Here is a 22,765-nt window from a genome sequence, read left to right on the forward strand (position 1 = left end):
GTTTGAGACTTCAAATGAACTGTTTGGGTCTTTTCGTAGTCCGCCATCACGTGGATTCCTTTTTTTTGCGCTCTAGGTCTAAAATAATCGAATAAGAAAGTACGATAGGAGCCACAAACATTATGTTTTGGGGGCGTTGTCTTGAAATACCACAACGTTGATTAAAGCTTATTGTCACTTTAGATCCAACAAAACCGGCCAATTTGAGACTTGAAATGTACTGTTTGGGTCTTTTTGAAAATCTGGCATCACGTGTATTTATCCTTATTTTCATTCCAGGTCCAAAAGAATCAAATGACAAAGTAATACACTAGCCACTAAAATAAGGTTTTTTTGTCTCTGTGTGGAAGTACCACGGACGTAGATTGAAGCTTATCTTCACTCTTGATCCAGCAAAACCGGCCAATTTGAGACTTGAAATGAAATGTTTGGGTCGTTTTGAAATTCCGCCATCACGTGGATTCATCCTTACTTTCACTCCTGGTGAAAAAGAACCGTTTATTAAGGTGATACATAAGCCACTAAAAATAACGATTTGGGACCTTGAGTTGAAATACCACCACGTTGCTAAAAGCTTATAAATTTTCACTTCAGATCAAGTAAAACCGGCCAGTTTGAGACTTCAAATGTACTTTTTGGGTCTTTTTGGAAATCCGCCATCACGTGAATTCATCCTAATTTACACTCTAGGTCCAAAATAATCGAATAACAAAGTGCAACATGAGCCATTAAAAATGACGATATTGGGCCTTCGTCTTAAAATACTAAAATATTGATTAAAGCTTATTAACTGCGCTGCGCAGTTCTTGCTCTGCACGTCCTTTTTTTTTTTTCTCAGTGACCAGACTGATGCCCCCGCTCGGCCAGGCTGGGGTCACGCAAGGTTTAAAAGCTAGAAAACACTTACTAATGGGAAATTTTTTAAATGCTTTGGTCTTAATAAGCATGTTTAGCGTGAGATGTCCGATTTTGAAGCGTTTTATTCAAACAAAATTCTAAATTTTCATGCCTCGACAGAAAAATATATTTCAGCGGGCCAGAATCTGTGAATAAATACCATTACGTTGGTGTTAAAGAATGTGCTGACATGACAAGTTTCACTTTCGATCGGCTAGACATCGAGTCACGTAATTTAAAGGGAATCCTTTGGTCTTTACTTAACAAATATATTGTGAAGTATTTCTCTCTTAGGTGTAATCTATTTTTTGGCTGTACCATTGAAAGGATTTTAGAGATATGAAGAAAAATTCCCTTCACAAACATGCCCTGACTTGTAACGCTTACGTCATTCGGTAGGCTAGGGAAATTCCCAATACCATTACGTTGTTGTCAAGGAATGTGCTAGCTGACATGACAACTCTCACTTTGACAACTTTGCGTATCCTCTGATCTTTTTCTCCTTTTTTGTCTTTACAAAGACTGTTAAGTGTGAATTATTCGATTTTGAAGCGTTTGACTCATGGAAAATGATAAATTTCCACGCTTTGAAAGAGAAATATAATTCAGCGGGACAGAATCTGTGAATAAATACAATTACGTTGGTTTAAACACAGGCAGACAAGTCTCTGTGTTTGAGGCCGCGTGACGTAAGCGTCACGGTATGCGCTATTTGATCCCATACATTTACTGTAATTTGTAACGATTGACCTCCGCTTGAGTCAACTGATCGTTAGAAATGCTCCATAAAATACTGAATTTCGCTTCTTTTCATCCTAAACTTTGATCTACTGTAAGCCAGATAAATAAAGTTCACTTACCTTTCATTTTTTGTGTGATCTTTTGTGTTTTTATGGGGTTTTTGGGCCGTTAATTCCTCCATGGTCGTCACCGCCCCGAGCTAAAGTAAGAAACATTTTTTCTTACTTTAGCTCGGGGCGGTGACGACCATGGAGGAATTAACGGCCCAAAAACCCCATAAAAACACAAAAGATCACACAAAAAATGAAAGGTAAGTGAACTTTATTTATCTGGCTTACAGTAGATCAAAGTTTAGGATGAAAAGAAGCGAAATTTAGTATTTTATGGAGCATTTCTAACGATCAGTTGACTCAAGCGGAGGTCAATCGTTACAAATTACAGTAAATGTATGGGATCAAATAGCGCATACCGTGACGCTTACGTCACGCGGCCTCAAACACAGAGACTTGTCTGCCTGTGGTTTAAAAGAATGTGCTGACATGACAAGTTTCACTTTCGATAGGCTAGACCTCGCGTCACGTAATTTTTCAAAGCTATTATCAGCTACCTTTCAAATCTTTGCGAATCCTTTGGTCTTTACTTCAAAAATTCAGCGTGAAGTATTTTGAAGCGTTTGAATCAAAGAAAATACTAAAATTTCATGCTTTGAAAGAAAAATACGAGTTAGCGGGCAAGAATTTACATTTATTTACATTACGTTTGTGTCCTGGAATGTGCTGGCGTTGGCAAGTTTCATTTTCACAAGGCTTTGATGACGATAGGCAAGAATCACGCAATGTTTTGAAAGCTTTAAATCTGCTACAATTGGAAACCAAACAAATCCTTTGGTCTTAAACTAGCATGTTAAGTGTGAAATATTCGACTTTTTAGCGTTATGTATTTTTGAAGCTGTGTCATCTAGAAGATTTCTGAAATCTGAAGGAAAACCACTGAGACAAACATGTAAGGCTTACTTCACTAGTAAAATTAATTCCCCGGGGAATTCCCATTCAGCTAAAAGCAGCTCTAGTGTTCTTCTCAAATTTGATTTAATTATTTGCTTCAATATTCCATTTTCGGAGTGAGTTATTCAATTTTTAAACGGAAATTTGATACAACTCTTGATGCTGATGTAAAAGATTTTTTAGTTTCACGGATCAGGATCGAGGGAATCAAATTTGGCCAGCATTAGCATATAAGAAAAATAATTAATTGCGGATGGAACTAGTCAACCATGAAATGTCACACAAGGTGTTTTCTTACCATTTTGTTTGTCAGTCGCGACATTTTTTGACGTGACGCGGGTAAAGGAGATGGGGGGGGGGGTCATTTTTTATTTCCCCCACATGGCTCCCCTAGGGTGGTCACGTGACCAGCGCAGTTTTAAGCTCTAAGAGCTTCTTGTTTCACTTTAGATCCAGCAAAACCGGCCAATTCGAGACTTCAAATGTACTGTTTGGGTCTTGTTGAAAATCCGCCATCACGTGAATTTATCCTAATTTTCCCCAGCCCCAAAAGAATCGAAATTGAAAATGCCACATGAACCACTGTTAATGACGATTTGCGACACTTGTGTTGAAATACCACCACGTAGATAAAAGCTCTTTTTTTAGTTTAGATACAGTAAAACCGGCAAGTTTGAGACTTGAAATGTACTGTTTGGGTCCTTTTGTAAATCCGCCATCACGTGGATTCATCTTAATTTTCACTCCTGGTCAAAAAGAATCGTATTAAGGTGATACATGAGCCACAAAAAACGATTTGGGGCCCGGGAATACCACCACGGCAGAAGCGACACTCAGATCAGTAACACGACCAGTTGAGACCAAAACTGGGAAATCCGCCAACGTGAATATCCAATTCCCCAGCCCCAAAAGAGAATTGAAAACGCCACATGAACCACTGATTGACGATGCGGCCCTTGTGTTGAAATACCACCACATAGATAAAAGCTCTTTTTTTAGTTTAGATACAGTAAAACCGGCAAGTTTGAGACTTGAAATGTACTGTTTGGGTCCTTTTGTAAATCCGCCATCACGTGGATTCATCTTAATTTTCACTCCTGGTCAAAAAGAATCGTTTATTAAGGTGATACATGAGCCACTAAATATAACGATTTGGGGCCCTTGAGTTGAAATACCACCACGTAGCTAGAAGCGAATAAATTTTCACTTCAGATCTAGTAACACCGACCAGTTTGAGACTTCAAATAAACTGTTTGGGTGTTTTTGAAAATCCGCCATAACGTGAATTTATCCTAATTTTCCCCAGCCCCAAAAGAATCGAAATTGAAAACGCCACATGAACCACTGATAATGACGACTTGCGGCCCTTGTGTTGAAATACCACCACATAGATAAAAGCTCTTTTTTTAGTTTAGATACAGTAAAACCGGCCAGTTAGCTAATAAATTTTCACTTCAGATCTAGTAACACCGACCAGTTTGAGACTTCAAATGAACTGTTTGGGTCTTTTCGAAGTCCGCCATCACGTGGATTCCTTTTTTTTACGCTCTAGGTCTAAAATAATCGAATAAGAAAGTACGACAGGAGCCTCAAAAATTATGTTTTGGGGGCGTTGTCTTGAAATACCACAACGTTGATTAAAGCTTATTGTCACTTTAGATCCAACAAAACCGGCCAATTTGAGACTTGAAATGTACTGTTTGGGTCTTTTTGAAAATCCGGCATCACGTGTATTCATCCTTATTTTCATTCCAGGTCCAAAAGAATCAAATGACAAAGTAATACACTAGCCACTAAAATAAGGTTTTTTTTGCCTCTGTGTTTAAGTACCACGGACGTAGATTGAAGCTTATCTTCACTCTTGATCCAGCAAAACCGGCCAATTTGAGACTTGAAATGTAATGTTTGGGTCGTTTTGAAAATCCGCCATCACGTGGATTCATCCTTACTTTCACTCCTGGTGAAAAAGAACCGTTTATTAAGGTTATACATAAGCCACTAAAAATAACGATTTGGGACCCTTGAGTTGAAATACCACCACGTTGCTAGAAGCTTATAAATTTTCACTTCAGATCAAGTAAAACCGGCCAGTTTGAGACTTCAAATGAGCTTTTTGGGTGTTTTTGGAAGTCCGCCATCACGTGGATTCATTTTTTTCCCCTCTAGGTCTAAAATAATCGAATAAGAAAGTACGAAAGGAGTCATAAATATCTCGTAAAGTTGTCGATGTCAGTCGTTGTACTTCGTGCATACGCTTTAAATAAATGCATAATGATGAGCCTAAGGTGTCCCCCGCGACCTTAAAAGCGAATGGCTACCCCCAATCAATTATCTTTAACATCCTAAAGAAAAAAACGCACTACAGAAACAATTCCCTCTCCGGAAGAACTTGTTGGTTTGTTTTTTAAGTGGGTTGAGCCATCAGAATCATTTGACTTGGCTTGTCTGCCCTATATCAATGGCCTCACCGAACCGCTTAAAAGATTGCTTCAAAACAATGGAATCCGTGTCGTTATCAGACCCCACAGAACCCTTCACCAAGAGTTCCCTTTACCAAAATTCAGACCTCCCAGCCACCTTCAAACAAATGTGGTCTACAAGATTCCTTGCAATGACTGTAATTGGGGTTATATTGGAGAAACCGGCAGATGTCTACAGACGCGAAGAAAAGAACACATCAGAAACGTCAAACATTATAACAAAGGATCGAGCATTGCAAACCATGCATGGATGAATGACCACCAAATTGATTTCAATAATGCAAGAGTCATCGACAAAGGAGACTATCGCGTGCGAAAAACTCTTGAGTCATGGCACACTGCCATGACAACTGAAGCGGACAACAATGCTAGGTCATTACCTCCACAATAATTCTATTCTTTTAAAATAGTTTTCTTTTATTATCAAATTCTCACTATTTTTCTTGTCACCTTTTTACGCATTTTTATTCTGTAATTTTTTCACACATTTTTACCCTATATATTTATTCATTCGCGCCATTTTTATCATTCGTTAAAGGCTGCAGTTTGGCAGCCGAAAGCTTATATTTTAACAAATTTTTAACCAGAGAACGTCTCAAAAACATTTTAGTAAGCAATAAAGTGCGTACATATATGTATTCATGTATACTCTTATAAATCTTAAAAATAAGCTCTCGTTCTTTCATAGTCCAATATTGCCCAAAGGCATGTTTCCCAGTAAATATCCATTTATGATTGAAGAAGTTTAATAGCAGAACATGAAAGACCATTTAGTTCCTACATGAACTTTGGGCACGAATGGATGAGTTGTTCTTTTACGTTGTTGTAAATCGAATGCATATTACTAAAAAATGGAAAAAAGTCGATCATGAAACATTGACAGTCATAGTCACTTCATATAAGGAAATTTATTCGCCTGTAGTAAGACGAAGATATTTCTATTTCCCCCAAAACGTCTTGTGCCTTTTCTGTGGCAATATTTCTTTGCCATACGTATCAATCTGCAGCGTTTAATGGTTCTTTAATGATTTTTGACTTAACAAGAAATCAAAATTAAGCTTTAGTTCTCTTAAAACCAACATCCGACGTCAAAAATAATTTATGTGAAATCTAAGCGGTATCCAGGCTACCGGAGGGCACTTCGAACTCTGGTTAGCCTGTATAGCAGCCCTAGTTAGCTGTAAATATTAAAATAAAAGTTAATTGTGCGAACGTTAAAACAATTTAATTATTTAGGTAAATAATTTAATTTTGTTTCTGTTCTGTTAAATTAAACTTGCTTTTTTGGTTAAAAGCCCATTTTCACCTGCTTCTCGTGAAATTATTTTAAGTGACAATCTTGTTTGGAAATTTATTAAAGGGACTATGTCACGAGGATTTCGAGGATTTTTGGTCTACACTGTTCTGAAAATTGTAGTAGGCAACTTAACCATGAATAAACATTATCTTTGAACATCTAAAGGAATATATAACCTTAATTTGTGGATAGAAATCAAGCTACGGCTATAAAAAAAAACTTCTTTTAAACTTCTTTTAAAGTTTACTCATTAGCCCATAACTCTGGCCCAGATATATTGTACATATATTGGTCTTGTCAGTAAACAGTCTGTGGATCAGGCCCCAGTTGTTCAAAAGGTGAATAACGCTATCCACCGGATAAATCACTATCCGGTGGATAGTGCAGTATGTTTTTTTAAGACTTATCCACTGGATATCAATTCATCCGGTGGATAGCGTTATCCACCCTTTGAACAACTGGGCCCAGGCCTTTAGATCACAGAATTTTAACTCCCCCGAAACATTGAAATGTCTTCTGTTCATTCATCTAAAAAAACACCACCTCATTGACTGATGAAGTCTGGATGATATCAGAGGTAATATCTCACGCTTTAAAATATTATTTGCGCTCCGAGTACAGTTACGTTTGAAAATTTTAACCCTTTTAACTATATATCCGGAACAGGAAACCAATATTTTCAATTGTAATAATTGAAATGTTAAGTGAAAGTGTTTCAATCAAAGACTCGAAAAGTCAGTAAAGAGCTCCATGTAAGTTGATTTAAGGCCGCGAGGGAGAGGTTCCGCCAACCGAGATTATGCACGATGGGCGACGACTGATACCGAAAATGCGCCAAATATTTATGAACAGTCTTCACAGTGTTTCTGCATCCATATTGCACGTACAAAGCGCTGTCTGGTAAAATACGCTGTTTTTCAATGGCTGCGGTCACATCTACGACGAAACTAAAGTTTAACTTTAGTTAGTCTCAAGTTACGTGACTGCGTACCTAACTGTATTTAGTGCTTTGCGGTCACACCAATGCAGTTAACTACAGTTAGTTATGATTACCCTTTGGATAATTTTAAATTACAATTATTTCATAACAGCCCTTGCTGTTGATCCGTTAAATGTAAAAAAAGTCGACAGGCAAAGGCTGTGTCTAGGTAGTGAATGGTACAATCGCGAGTTTCTTGTGTTCTTCTCGAGCAGAAAACTTGGACGCAAAACTACCTTTTTTAAAAAACGTTAACTTTAACAGCTAACGGCATTGCCACAAAGAGCGTTTCTTTCAATAAAAATGCGCTTCCAGTTTTCCTGATATCCCTGTAAATTTTTAGCGAAAACCGCTTTCAAAAGTTTATGAATAAATGAACATATCCTTTATGTATATACATATGTATCCCCCGCGACCTTAAATATCCAGATTTGGAGCACATTGTCAGGGCAAAGCTACATACAACATCTTCTTTACTAAAGTAAGTTTCTTGTTTTTGAGCACCGAAATGTCTTCATCGTGAAAATATTTTACTCGCGATCAATAAATTTTATCTTCAGCGGCCTATCAGGAACAGCAAGTACTCTCAACTTCATCTCCACAGGGCTCTCGTGGTATTCCAGACGAAATCGCTGCACCAACTGAAAGAAATCAAATAAAATTAACTTAATTAAAAAAAAGTGCGTTCGTGTTGTCGAGTTAGGCAAGAGTTGGTCACGTGACAGAAATCGAACGAGGTAATGGTTTTCGTCAAACTTCTTAATTTGTTCTGGCTCATGGCATTTGACTCTTTAAGCCACATTATTAGACGAATGACTCTTTTGTGTCATTCATTCCGAGAAAGTATGGTGTACCAGTTTTCGTCAAACTTCTTAATTTGTTCTGGCCCATGGCTTTTGACTCTTTAAGCCACATTATTCGACGAATGACTCTTTTGTGTCATTAATTCCAAGAAAGTATGGTGTACCAGGTCTCTTCATCGCGTCAGCTCTCTTTTCGGAATACATTTTGTAAAGAAAACTGGATCTCTTTCAGATGGACCGCTCAGTGCTGCTAAAGCCAAATGTATAAAACATATTTATTCACTTTGTGATATTGGCTCCTACAGTAATACTTTAGCCTAGTTTTTTTCAGCAGTTTTTTCACCGATCAAATCACCGAGCAAATAATCTTCCGATCTTGCACCAGGCTGGTCGGTTAATTACATTACCTTTGTAGCCACAAGGTAGATTTCGGCTTCAGCAATGCGCCGCCCTGTAATACAATGCACAATGAAATAACAACAATCAAGCAGGCAAATACTGTATATACAATGGTTAATTAAAAACATATTTCTGATTATTTATTGTTTAGTGGAATCATAAACGAAGGTCAACTCAAAGAGTCTCAGAGAGATTTTTTTCCACTTACCAAAAACATCCGAAATTCCGGATGAGATTTAAATGGAACACGGCTTTTTGGTAAATTTCGCTAGACAGTTTTTGGGACGAAAGGAGCGTCTGGAAAGGTAGTTCCGTTTTCCTTCTTAGGACGTTTAAAATGGGCATGCGTCTTCAATTTACCGTTTCGCATCTTTCCATTAGTTCCAGGCCTTTCGGCTTTTTACGGCCTTGCCAAATTTGGTGGTTCGACCGAAATGGCAAGTTTTTGGGAAAACTTTTATAACGAGATTCCTTAGTAAAATTCCAGATTTTTTTGGTAAGTGATAAACAAACAGAATGAAATCTCAATCCAATGGGAAAACGTTGTAGCAAATACGGTGCAGTTTATTGAACTAAGTCAAATATTTGTTGTTATAATCTGTATTATATTGTACAAGCATGAAGCAGCATGTCGAGTGTGCATTGTGGAACAACACAACAACAACACAAAAATCTTTATTCGTACACAGAAAAATTTTACAATAAAAATAAATACATGCAATTTGAAATTATAACAATGAAAAACAGAGCACAGTCACTTAGCAATAGCTAAGGCTAATCGAGATAAGTGTCTGGGCCAAGCAGAAAAAAATATTGCATTAAAGTTACAGAGTATAAAAAACGAGACACGATTTCCATTCACGCACACACACACACACAGAACGAAAAAAGAAACAAATGGATGTGTGTTACACTTTACTCAATCCCGCACAGGAACTACTACAAAACTACAATAACAACACGTTTTCTCCTCGATACTCGCTTGGTTTTTCGCCAACACGAGGGATTTTCCGATCCATAATAATATGTAACCTGGGGCTGGGCCCAGTCCTTCTCGTTCTACTTGCTACATGTGCACAAAAAAAAAAATGAAAAATAAGTACTCAATGTACCAGTCAGTAGTTGGAGATAATCAATTATTTTGAGAGATTTTAAAACAAGCGCGACCCTTAGATTTAAATGAGTCGTCAATGGAATTCTAAACTTTAGCACCGAAAAAACGAATGTTAAATTAAATTAAATACATCTCACCAATACACATGCGTGTCCCGACGCCAAATGGGAGACTGGCGAACGGATGAATTTTTCCCAGATCATCATTCAGCCAACGTTCAGGTTTAAACTCCAAAGGGAATTTAAACAACTCCTCTAAGCGACCGGAGAGATAATTGGAATAGACGACAGTGGTCTGAAAACAATGATAAAGTGAAAAAGGCTTAGTGCTTGTGTTCATGAAGGAAGGGTGACCCTACTAGTGGGGGAACCCTCCTTTACAAGCAATAGAGCTGTCTCCAGAGCTATGCCATGCAAGGTCTGGCGGGAATGTCGTCCGTCACAAGCGGGTGGCCTACTTCGGGCATTTACATGGCTTACACCATTATTAAGATAAGTAACTAGAACAGAAAGACATGCAGGCAGGAAGGGAGGGAGGGAGGGAGGGAGGAAGGAAGGAAGGATGGGTGGAAGGATGAAAGGATGGAAGGGAAGGAAGGAAGGAAGGAAGGAAGGAAGGAAGGAAGGAAGGAAGGAAGGAAGGAAGGAAGGAAGGAAGGAAGGAAGGAAGGAAGGAAGGAAGGAAGGAAGGAAGGAAGGACCAAGAGGCAGACAGACAGATAGACATGAAGCAGAGGGGGGGGGGGGAGAAAGTCGGCACTTTTCTTTAAATACATAGCAGTGCCTGGAAACGGTGCGACTCTATGTCAATCAAGCTGTTGCTGAGAAAGACGTCAAACCAAAGTTTTGTTTTCTCAGAAATATTTTATATCAATGACTGCGTGCGTGTGAAATGAGAATCATCGCGGTGTTTGCGTTTGATGTTTTACGCCGCTGAGATGTTTTTGGCATTTTCAGCCAGATTTGTCACTTAATGTCTCACGTCACTGAGAATGTTTTGGCGGCGTGGAATAACAAGCGAAAAATTTGTCTCGGTTACAATTTAACAACCAAAAAATGGGAAATAATTTCAGAACCATTGGATTTTTTTTTTTAATTAGTATAATTGACAAGCCTTACTTTTGCCAGACTGGTCACCGTTATCACTGTTTGTTGTTTTGATGTCCGGAAGACTTCAAAAAAAAGCAATTAAAATGCAAATAGCTATTGTGTTTTGTGCACGGTCAAGACCAAATCATGCGAACTAAACAATGAACTTTGTCAAGCTATTCACTACGCCCTTAGCAACCATTCGATAGCTACTGCGCAGTCTCGGTTGCCCGGCACCGCTATGATTACTTTTTGAGTCGTGTAACAAAGGAAGTTCCCCCCCCCCCCCCACCCCCACCTGACAGGAAGTAAGAACGAAGGGAAACAGGAGCGAAGGTTCTAAATGGAACGTGACGATGCGACAGTTTGACTCACCCCGGAAGGAACTTTATAACCGGAAAGGACCACATCTTGTGTCAGAGTTCGTGCCCAACCAAAAGCACCAGGGTGCAATCTGATTTTTTAAAATTATCAGTCATATTAATAAGAATAATAACGATAACGATAGCGATAACAATGATGTTGATAACGATACTGAAAACAAAAAATATATTAGATAAAAACTACACTTTGCTGAGCTATCAGTCGTGCAAAGACCCTGGTTAAGCTGCCGCGTTGTTACATGTGAAACTTCCTGTCTAGTAACGTATTGATTGAGGAAGGGGATGATAATTATAATATGGTACTGTTCTAAAAGGCTGTACCAGATAGCTCAGATCAGTGGATGGCCCAACAACCTCAAGAGTCCTCGGGTCCAGTGGTGATTTGTTGGCTGACTGCTGTGATGGGCACAGACTGTGTACTGCTAATGCCCGGTTGTATAATGCTGTTATTTAAAACCGAATCCAGTCATCGGCAGCTTTAATTGGACAAGCTCTTCATCGGCCTGACTGGGACTCACAAAGACCCACGAGGATAGGAAGGGTACCAACAACTAGTCACTAATTAAGCTTTGCTATCCCAGCGGGTATGTTTTGTTTAATCTGTACAGATATCAACACCGAGCTGGACTACTCATTCTGCTAATATACTAATAACAATGATAGAAAGTTACCTCATACTCTCCTTTAGGCAAGCCTTAACGTAAACCAAACTTGCAAAGCTTTCGGGTGTAAAATCTCCATTGGGACCAACTAAGGAGATCACTTCTTCGTACAACTTTTCCTGCACCGTGGGATTACGCGACAGGTCGTAAAGGAGCCACAACAGTCCGCCTGATGTCTTTGAAAAAAAAAACATAGTGACATTGTCGTTAGAAAATCCCTGCAAAATAGGTAGAAGACAGCGCTATCCATTTTGTATCGATAAAAACTTTTTCAGGACCCGGGGGCGGATCCCCCCACCCCCTCAGTAACTTCCAGAATATTTAAGCAATCACAATGAAACTTATAGGCTATAAATATGTCCGAAAATCTATCTATAGATCACGTGGGATGATGACGTCACATCACGTGACAATTACATCATGATGTCAAAACAGCAGCCATTTTGGATCCGACATCTTGGATTTCAACATTTTTCCAAGACGTCAGAAAACCGCTCAAAATTACTGAAAAGTACTCAAAATCAATCAAACGGTGCAAAAAAACCTGAAAAGGTGAAAATAATTGCATTAAAGTTAACAGGGACACACAAATTATAAATTTGGGGAAATAGGTCTGCCAAAATTCCGTTGCCATGGTCACGTCAAGTTCTCGACACATCAACATATCCTACCAAATTATTCCCAGATAAATTTTACATAAACACGCAAAGTTTGGCAGCGTTTGGTTGAATTTTGAAAAAGGTTTAAGCGTTCAAAGTCAGCGTCCCCCCCCCCCCCCCTCCGATCTGGATAGGGTTAAAAAACGAAAACGGCAGTGTATCAATTTGATACTATTCTGGTCTTCATAATTTGTTCCTTCTGAGTTAATTAACTGATCCTAATTTAACTAAGAAGACACAAATACCATTATAGTGAACAGTGCACCATACCCCTGCTTGCACTGTTCAAATAAGGACGAAGAAAAGCTTACCGTTTCTACTCCTGCTCTAAACATCGTTATAGCATTTATGTTGATCTCCTGGGGTGTGAGTTCGCCTTTCATGATGAGATAGGTCAGAAGAGGAACAGCTGTAGTACGATAAGAAATCGTTCAGTCAGAACGTTCTATTTCAAAAGAAAAGGTACAAAATGAAGTGAAATGTACGGAAAGAATGGTGTTAGTTCCGATTTTTTGGTTGTATCAAACATAAAAAAATAATTATTTGACGTCTTGATGTGCAGCAAAATGCAAATAATTTAAGTGCGGCTTCTTTGATTTTTTTCTATTCCGCTCTTTCTCTTCTTCTGTAACGAAACGCCTGTAAGCGGGGGTTATTCCATGACATACAAGTTTGTGTTTAGTTTTTAGTTGTACTTACCGGTATTCTCCTCAAATACTTCACCTTCTTCGGCCATTTTCGTCAATTCCATAACCTTCTTATCCACGATCTTTTGACTAATGCCAAATAAAGTGTCTTGGGCTTCACAAAATTTCCAGTAGAAAGGTGTCTTCACGAATCTAAACAACAGACCCTCCAATCCGCTGGACAACTTTCCAGCAAGCCTCATTCGTTCAAAATTCGCTTTAATTATCTTGACTGTTTCCTTGTTTGGTGGTTCATCGTACAATCCAACCCTTTCATCAAAAGCCATTGTACCAACAGCTAAAACATGAACAAGAAAATAACTTTTCAGAATCAAGACCGTTCTCGCTTTTAACAATGATGGGAGCAGAGATGGCGCAGAGGTTCGAGCGCTCGCCTCCCACCAATGCAATGTGGCCCGGGTTCAATTCCCGGACCCGGCGTCATATGTGGGTTGAGTTTGCTGTTGGTTATAGTCCTTGCTTCAAGGGCTTTTCTCCGGGTTCTTTGATTTTCCTCCCTCCACAAAAACCAATACTCTAAATTCCAATTCGATCGGGAATTCGTGGGCCACACGTTTTGTTAGTTGCGAGACCATTAGGTGCTACCCTCATAAAATAATGACGATTTAGTGATAAAATAAATGAACGTACGTAGTAAATGACCAAATCGCGGACAAAACCTGTTGAGAAAAATTAAGTCTTTCTTTCTCTCTTGTTAGAACTTTTGGCAACGTGCGGCATAAATAATAATTTCGTTCTTCCCAATCCTCTCTCGTTCAATGTTGTTGCTTTATTCGCGATAACTGCTTGTAGAGGAAGAAAAAGACGAATACAACATTGATAAGAGTTGGGAGGAGAGAATGGGGGATTTTAAGTCTCCCACTCTTATGACAACTGAAATTTACATCCTTCTCATAAAAAAGGCCACTCATATTATTGATATATAAATAATTGTGCAACCTTTTGAATTAAGGCAAACCAGATGGGAGAATCTCAATTTTGCGGTCTGTGGATCAGAAACTAATACACACTAGTCTAATCTCTTGCCCAGGGAAGCCGCTGCTTGAACGTGCTCGTGGCATGTAAAGCGGCGGGTTACATAGGCGTACTAGGTGGGAGGGCGAGGGGGTCACAACCCCCCACCCCAAAGTCGAACATTTTAACCCTTTCAACTGCTTGTTTTGATGTTTGATTGTTCGCTTGATTCAAATTTTTGATTTTTCTCACAAATTCTGCATGACATCTCAGTTTGATTCAGTTGCAACCATGTCGCAGTGAGTGGGCGAAGGCGCCCAGAAGTAAGGCTTTTGCATAGCTCGAGCGTTTGCGCGCGGTGGATCCAGTGACATTGAAACAAAGTTGTTACATATGCGATGGTTTAATCCATTAACCCCTGAGTGTTTGACATAATTTTTTATAACTTCCAAGCGGGGACAACAATGTAAATTGGCTCCCCAAAATAGTTTAGAATGGATAAATAACTAGAATGGATAAATAAAATATTTCTAAAGGAAATATGATACAGTGCATTCACATCTTCCGGCAACGCCACGAGTTAATTAAGGATCTAACGTTTACTTTAAGCAAGCAAGCAGAAGTCAATGCACCTGTTCGTTTCTATAATATGCGCCTCTTTATGAGGCTCGCATGTCACGTTTTTTCCGAGCAATAATGTCCCCCCCACCCCAAGTTCGAAGGTGCCCATACGCCTATTTGTTATAGTTATCTTATCTTATCGTCGCTTTCTCGTAAACGAGTATGGTGACCTATCAATTTTTCTCATATTTTGGGTGTAGCGATCGCCCCCCCCCCCGCCCCCCACCTGGTCTGAAAAGACCCAAAAAGCCCGGTCTGGAAAGGGTTAAAAAAAAAACTCTGAGCGCGCGTAACACGTTTCAACACCTTATGAGTTTTCGGTTATTTGAGCTTATAACTAAACACTAGTTATATCGATTATACCATGAAAATAAAATGAAAGCAAACAATTCTGAATTCCAGTTCGATCTGAAAACAGAGGACGAAACGCGGCAACGTGGATGTGCAACTGTAAATTCCTTATTATTTTATTTATTTATAAAAGGCTTTCTCTCCCTGCGCTGAAATATAGTACCGCACCCCGCAATTTTTGTTACGCCCACTTCAAGATGGCCGATACTTACGGTCGTCGACTGGTAACTAGTACCGGTTAGCGTGCTATGCACTCCGGTTAGCCTACCATGCACTCTAGTTAGTCAACTATTCACTTCGGGTAGCCTACTATGCACTTTTTTAGACTACTATTTACTTCGGTTAGCCTACTATGCACTTTGGTTAGCCTGTTTACGGTTAGCTATCGATATTTGTAAGGGAAACATGAAATATAGTTAAAATTTACGAATTCTGGGAGCCGGCTCCCGGTGGTGTAGCGGTATCACACTCGCTCTTCAGGCAAACGACCCAAGTTCGACTCCACCCCCGGGCACATTATATCGAACATTTTCCTTTTTCCCCTTTCATAAAATTCGAAAAAAAAATAAGTGTCTAAAGTGGGCGTAAAAAAATTGCCCCCACCCCACCCCAACCCCAAATGAAAAAATGTTAGAACGAAACCTTTTTTTTCCAATTAAAAGCTTATATATTTCCAAACTCTGGTAAACCCTGCCTTCTAAAATAAAGTATAAGCCCAAAGCTTATTATTGGAATGTTACGATATCGCGCAAAGAATGGTATCTACAGCAAGACTTACATTCAGTAGCCCACTTTGCAAGTTCGCCCTCAAGATCTGGAATAACGTTGTCTGCTCCCCGGATGGCCACCATATGTTCTATGGCATCTCTTGTGACGTCATTAAAGTTGTCCAGATTCTCACGTACGTCTTTGGGTCGAAGCATTTTTGGCGCCAAGGCCCTGCGTAATCGGCTCCAGTCTTCCCCCTGGCTGTAATGAATCAAAGTGAACAGAGTGTTTGGCAAATGTTACTGTAAAAATAATCTATTTGCAAGTCCAAAAAAAGTTGTAATTGCAAGACGCACTCCCAGCGAAAACTGAGCTCCAATCTACAGTCCAAACATACCCACGACGATATACTTCTTGTCATTGACTTTCTCCCTTCCCTCCCCCCGACAGTAATATAAGATAAGATAAAAAAGGTAACTTTATTTATTCAAATTCAAACCATTGGGAAGTTTAAAAAAAGACTGCCAAGGCTTTTGAAACGAAAATATTTCCAAGAAATGTTGCTCAAGGCATTAGAATGGATCGTAAACACGGTGGTTTTTTAAATCACATGCGGTCTTAAGAGACTCCGTCAAAGATCGATGGACCAAAAATCATTCAGTTCCCTTCAGACCGGGGCTACTCATTTTAAGAGGATTCGCACAACTGCTTAAAATAGACGTAGAAGAAACCAACGATTGAACAAAGGTACAAGATGACTGTCTTGTTGGTAGTGTTTGTTTTGCTTCGTTTTATTGCCTAATTTAATTAGTGTTATTTCTAATTCACAATCGATTAAACTGGTTTAAATGTTTGCAAGCGAGCACTTGTGTTTTTTGTTTCCGTGTTTTCTATCGTTATTTGCAGTGCTTAATATCCACCTCTAAAAATTTTACTAAAACAATTATTTGCCTCAGGCTCAATGATTATTGTTGAATAATTATTCAACAATAGTACACTTCGCCTTCGGGGAATAATTGTTAAATAGCTCTTAGCAACTATAATATTTCAAATGACGTGAGCAATTAAGAAAATTAATTACGGTTAACACTCATAAAAATTGTGAAGACAATCGTACGGCTGGATTAATTATGGGTTAGAGACTGTTGTGAGTGTTTTGTTGACAAATACACGCACGCGCTGGCCGCACAATGAACGAGAAATTTTCAATACTGCACGAGGCGTAGCCGAGTGCAGTATTGAAAATTTTGAGTTCATTGTGAGGCCAGCAAGTGCGTGTATTTGTCAACAAAACACGAACGGACAGACTCTAACCCTTTTAATATGCAATCTGAGTACACTGCAAGAGATTTTCGACTAAACGAACTTCAAACAAATGTTTAAAAATAGGTGCAGTAGTACATATAAATAACACGTGATTAGATCAATAATATAAAAATCACAAATAATCCGTGCAGAAATGTCAGAAATAAAGCTTACAATGGTTCATAAAATCGTTCATCAGCTGTGGTTTTTCATAAACACGGTCAGCGAGAAGCTTGTTCAAAGCAAGTCGATGGCTTTCACAATCAAGGTCAATCAAGCAACAAGCAAGTCAATCGCACACAAAAATGTATTTATTAAGCTGCAGTTTACCTTTGAACATGAAAGCGCTTCAAGTTGTTATCCTCTTCGATTTTGTGTGGTATTGGATTGTTGATTATTTGAGGAATATATTTTTCTTTCACTTCTGCAAGCCTTAAGCTAAAGACACTTTCAATAATGCACGATTTTTGTGCATTATTGTCAATACTGCACTGTCGGAGTTTGCTGACGACAGGTAAAGCAAAATCACGTGATCTATTTTAACCAATTGCGCGCGTGGATTTTGGACAGTGAACGAAGATTGTATATTAACATGAAAATATGACATTGTGACTTGAAACTGTTGAGCTTAAATATCAAGTTAATGCACATAAAAAATTAATAACGCTTGTTGATCTCTAAAATGAAGTCAGTACACCCTGCGAGCAGAGCTTCTCTTAAGTCAGTATCGCACAATTAAGCCTGGTTTTCACTAGCGACGCAAGCACAAGCGCAATCATGAAAAAAGGACAAATTTTTATCCTTGTGTTTGTGCTTGCAGCAAGCACAAGCACAAGCTTTAAAATGCAATGCGCTTGTGCTTTTGCTTGAGTCGAAGCCGTTTTCGCGGTAAAATAAGAGCTGCTATCCTTGCGCTTGTGCTTGCGCTTGTGCTTGTGCTTGTGCTTGCGCTTGTGCTTGCGTCGCTAGGGAAAACCAGGCTTTAACAAACCAAATTTACTACTTAAACAGGATAGCCTACAGCCTGATAACACGAATTGCCTAATAAAAAATAACACTGAAAAAAAATATTAAAGCACAGAAGACAAAAAACCTATTTTAGGAGATAAACGACACATCTGGTTGAAACATAGCGATATTTTCACCACCAAAGACGGGAAAGTCCATTTGAAACTTGTACATAGTGCCGTTTAATATCCATGGCGAGATGGAAGGAGTCCGAGCTGCCACAACGAACGATTTCAATGCTTTTAAGGAGGCTCGATGTAGTTTTTTTAGCCAAAGGGTGGTTGTTTTGAAAATTAAAATTATCTAGCAAGCCAGCGTTCGATTTTTGCTAAAATACACCATAATGATCAAATAAGACCAAATTTTAATTTTTTTTCCCGTCACTTAGCCACAAAGGTTACCATAGCAACGATTGACGTTTTCTTTTGTTCTCAAACGAGCTTGATTTTCTCGAAATCTAGATTGACTCTTGGTGTTTATTTTTTGATATGTTAAAGTTTAGTAGATTGACTAACTGTTGACGAAATTTTAGAAAAATCTGTAAGAGCGTTTTCAAGTAAATCAAGAATGAAATTTTCAGAAAACACCGTTTTAATATAAAATAGGCGCTTTAAAATTGCTTCGTATTATTTGAGCACAGTTACTCTCGCTGAAATATAAATACTTACACCATCAAAGACCATTAACTAAAAGCGAAAGACATTTTGCTTTAATTTGTTAAAATATATCGACTGCTGATTGTAGGAAATTATAAGAAAATACCAAAAACTTCATTCTTGGTTTCCTCTAAAACGCTCTTACAGATTTTCCTAAAATTTTGTGCACAGGTAGTCAATGTACTATATTTGAACATATCAAAAAAATGAATACCAAGAGTCAGTCTAGATTTCGAGAAAATCAAGCTTGTTTGAGAACAAAAGAAAACATCAATCGTTGCTATGGTAACCTTTGTGACAAAATGACGGGTAAAAAATTAAAATTTGGCCATATTTGATCATTATGGAGTATTTTGGCAAAAATCGAACATTGGCTTCCTAGATAATTTTAAGTTTCAAAACAACCACCCTTCGGCTAATAAAAACTACATCGAGCCTCCTTAAGCCATCACTGTGTTTTTTATAACCATTCCTTGCAATTTAGAACTCTTTAAAATTGTGATTGAACGTAAGAACGGAAAATTATCGTCCTTAAAATTTAGAAGTTGGACCCCATCTATCGCCATGTTTGCTGTAATCATATGATCCGTAGACTACGACAAAAAAAAAATTCCTTTCAACTTCCCCGCCAGACACAATAGAGAAGCAAGAGACCTTTCAACTGCCCAAGAGAAGAAATATTATCACGGGAAAACAGCCGTGTGGGCAATTTATTCATATATGATCAATCTCGATTAGATAAGTCTACACGTACACAACGCGGACCAATTATTTTCATTCCTTTCTACCGTTGTTACGCAACAAGGGGGGGGGGGGGGAGAAAGTCGGCACTTTTCTTTGAAGACATAGCAGTGCCTGGAAACGGTGCAAGTCTATGTCAATCAAACCGTTGCTTGATCTGTTTTCTCAGAATGATTTAAATATCAATGAATGTATTCGTGTGAAATACGGATAGTGGCGGTGTTTGCGTTTGATGTTTTACGCCGCCGAGATGTTTTTTGCATTTTCAGCAAGATTTCTCACCTGATGTTTCACGTCACTGAGAATGTTTTGGCGGCGTGAAAAAACAAGCGAAAAAATTGTCATTGTTGACATTTAACAACCAAAAAATGGTGTATCATTTCAGAATCATTGGAGTTATTTTTAATTAGTATAATTCGCAAGATTTACTTTTGCCCGACTGGACACCTTTATCACTGTTTGTTGTTTTGATGTCCGGCAAACTTCAAAAAAGCAATCAAAATGCAAATAGCTATTGTGTTTTGTGTACGGTTTAGACCAAAACATGCGAACTTAACAATGAACCTTGTCAAGCTATTCACTACGCCCTTAGCAACAATTCGAGAGCTACTGCGCACACTCGGTTGCCCGGCACCGCCATGACCACTTTTTGAGTCGTGTAACAAAGGAAGTTTCTTCCCCCCTGTTACGCAATCAGTGGCAACCTTGTTGAATCAGTGACAGAAGATGCAGGAGGATTGCGTGAAAACTTAAAAAATTGCTGTGAAGGTGACCTGCAGGTATACTGTACATATCCAAAACAAATAAGCCAGTCAACTAATCCTGCTTTGTTTTGTTGCTAAAAATGTAAACGCTTTAAAAAAGAAAAAAAAGTCGACCTCTATGCATTCTAAATAAGCGAAAACGTATTTCCAAAAAAAAATTACGTGCGTTGGGATAAATATTTAAATTAGAAAAGCTGATTATAATTCATTTTCTTTTCATGAATACAAACTGTATTTGATTTTACCCTGCGGCACGTATGTGTGTTCGGAACTGCGATATTGCTTATATAAAACCTTATGTAGAAACCCAGGGTAAAATTTTGGAACGAAATGCCTTTTACGTTCTCCATAGTTTCTGAATTTTTGCATGCTGTCCATGCAAGCAATCTGGTTTATTTGATAATAAACCACATAATGAGGCAAAGCGGGATTTGCCTTATATACCAGCAACCGAGATTATAGCAACAGTCAGCTACTGAATTTTTGAAAGTGCGCTTTAAAATAATATTTACGAGGAACGACTTGAATTGCAACAACAAAATGTGAGAATAATCGACTAATCTGATATCTGACAAGCCTCGTACGATACCAATTTAGCCATTAATTACTACGTTGCTACTTAGCAACTACTCGTGCTGAATAATACAGTAGTTATTGTGGCCCTTTGAAGGGGAAGTGAGTCAAAGATGTTTCAAGAAATCAGAAAAATTAAACCCGTTAATTATTTCCCATCCCTTTCAAGTCGGCATCTTAGAAATCATCCTTAAAAATTCTTAAAAATGTCTTGGCATTTTCCACTGTAGTCCGCTGGCAGGTTGCCTAGCTGATACCTTAAAGATAATGAAAGGACAGTGCTAAAAACGTATGAAAACATGGCGCTCAAGTGTAATGCCACCTTTTTTTTTTATTTGCACTTACAGTGTCGCCAGATTTGAGGGAAGATTTCTGCTTTTTCTGTACATTTCGTCAGTTTCAAGCACTTTACCAGGTCGCACGGGATACCTGCCATCAGCTTTAAAGACGATTTCCACATCTCCTGGGTCTTGAACGTAAACCATCGTCCTGCCCATAATTGTCCTCTTGAATATCGGCCCGTACTTCTCAAAGGAGGTTTTGAGCGCGGCCATCTGTGGTTTGAACTCGGAGGTTTTGAGATAGTTGATCACATCGCCGAAATATGGCAATCCCTTTGGACCTGGCATCTCGTCGAACGAGCGAACTCCTTCCGAAAGATTTGCATGCGGACCATTGTCCCGTCGGAAGAGATAGCTCAGTAAGTCGTGCAGTTTTCCAAAGGGATTTAACAACCAAACTACGATTGAGATCAACACAGCTGAACAGACCAAAAACAGCGTCTCGTCCATATCGTGAAAAGAGAATTCTAAATTCAGCCAAATTCACTTTATCAAGGCACAGACAGTACGAGTGACACGAAAGGGCAGATCAGCTAAATTAATGAGTAGATCGTGTTTCGTACGGCAGTAAGGTCAACTTTGTTGTCAAAGAAAGCGTCGTGGTCTGTAGTAAAAGCAATAAATATTTGGGTACTTGTCAGATAACTCATTAGCAGTTGGAAGTTCTCTTGTTGATGTCAAGACAAAACTTGCTGTTTTAAAACTATTCAAGACAGTAAGCATTTGCTAGAATCCGAGATGCTAAAAAATACCGGTTACATGCCATGGCTTCATTGCAAAGAGTACTGTACGTGACAAGACGAAAGCGTCTTGTCAGGGAGGGGGGAGCGGGTAGGCCTTGCAATATTTAATAGGGATGTAAGAAACGCCTGTCGAAATCCATACCATTTCGAACGGCAGACCAAAATATCCTTCTTGCATCCCCTAGTTCACACCTGATTTCTAAAATCTGCACCCTATTTTTGCATATTTTTAATTCCACTAATCAATACAAAATACAGCGCTTTTGTCACACGGCATGTCAATGTCATTTTTACATGCCTACTACATTGCAAACAAACAATGATAGTGTAATTAATTTTAATTTATTAATTAAGCAAGTAATTAGTTTATCTATGTTATTGCTGGTTTCACTGTCACGAAAGTAACGCTACTGGCACGCGCTGCTAAAAAATAAATCCAAAGCTATTGAATAAAAAAATCAAGAATAATACAGGTTGTAGAAAATTATAAGATAGTCTACGTGTCCAAGTCTCGGGTCTGTACGGTATTCTGTACTCAAGTTAAACGTCAAAATTTTCGACACAAATAGGCCATTTTCGAATTACCCTTCGCCTCTGTTTCAAAACGAGTCTACGTGCGAAACCATTTATATGAACATGAGTTTCACGTACAGGTTCATTTTCATGCAAATCAAACTCATTTTCATTTGAATGGTTTCGCACGTAGACTCGTTTTGAAACAGATGCAAAGGGTAACTCGGAAATGGCATATTAAGAGAGCACAGTATGGAAACGCCATGTTGGAGCC

At 38.7% G+C, this 22,765-nt stretch overlaps 1 protein-coding gene across 1 annotated transcript; it reads right to left on the reverse strand.

Annotated features, from left to right (window-relative positions):
• Positions 1-7,670: 7,670 nt before the first annotated feature.
• On the reverse strand, positions 7,671-21,733 carry LOC144663714 (1,25-dihydroxyvitamin D(3) 24-hydroxylase, mitochondrial-like). The gene is made up of 9 exons (XM_078524751.1): positions 21,240-21,733; positions 15,918-16,108; positions 13,206-13,490; positions 12,818-12,915; positions 11,857-12,023; positions 11,178-11,256; positions 9,852-10,008; positions 8,609-8,652; positions 7,671-8,039 (listed from the first exon to the last, which is right to left on the reverse strand). The coding sequence occupies exons 1-9, from the start codon at positions 21,683-21,685 to the stop codon at positions 7,929-7,931; spliced, it is 1,578 nt and encodes a 525-aa protein (XP_078380877.1). The 5' UTR covers positions 21,686-21,733; the 3' UTR covers positions 7,671-7,928.
• Between the last annotated feature and the right edge of the window lie 1,032 nt (positions 21,734-22,765).

Source organism: Oculina patagonica, chromosome 8, assembly GCF_052425735.1.
Source record: "Oculina patagonica isolate OP01 chromosome 8, crgOcupat, whole genome shotgun sequence".
In the NCBI taxonomy this organism is placed as follows: Eukaryota; Metazoa; Cnidaria; class Anthozoa; order Scleractinia; family Oculinidae; genus Oculina; species Oculina patagonica.

Excerpts from the sequence above, each read along its gene's own strand:
- LOC144663714 (XM_078524751.1), bottom strand. The coding sequence starts at position 21,685 with ATGGACGAGACGCTGTTTTTGGTCTGTTCAGCTGTGTTGATCTCAATC. Across the intron at positions 11,257-11,856 it reads TGCCTAAAGGAGAGTATGAG|ATTGCACCCTGGTGCTTTTG; the intron begins GTAACTTTCTAT and ends TTAAAAAATCAG. Across the intron at positions 8,040-8,608 it reads TCTACCTTGTGGCTACAAAG|TTGGTGCAGCGATTTCGTCT; the intron begins GTAATGTAATTA and ends GATTTCTTTCAG.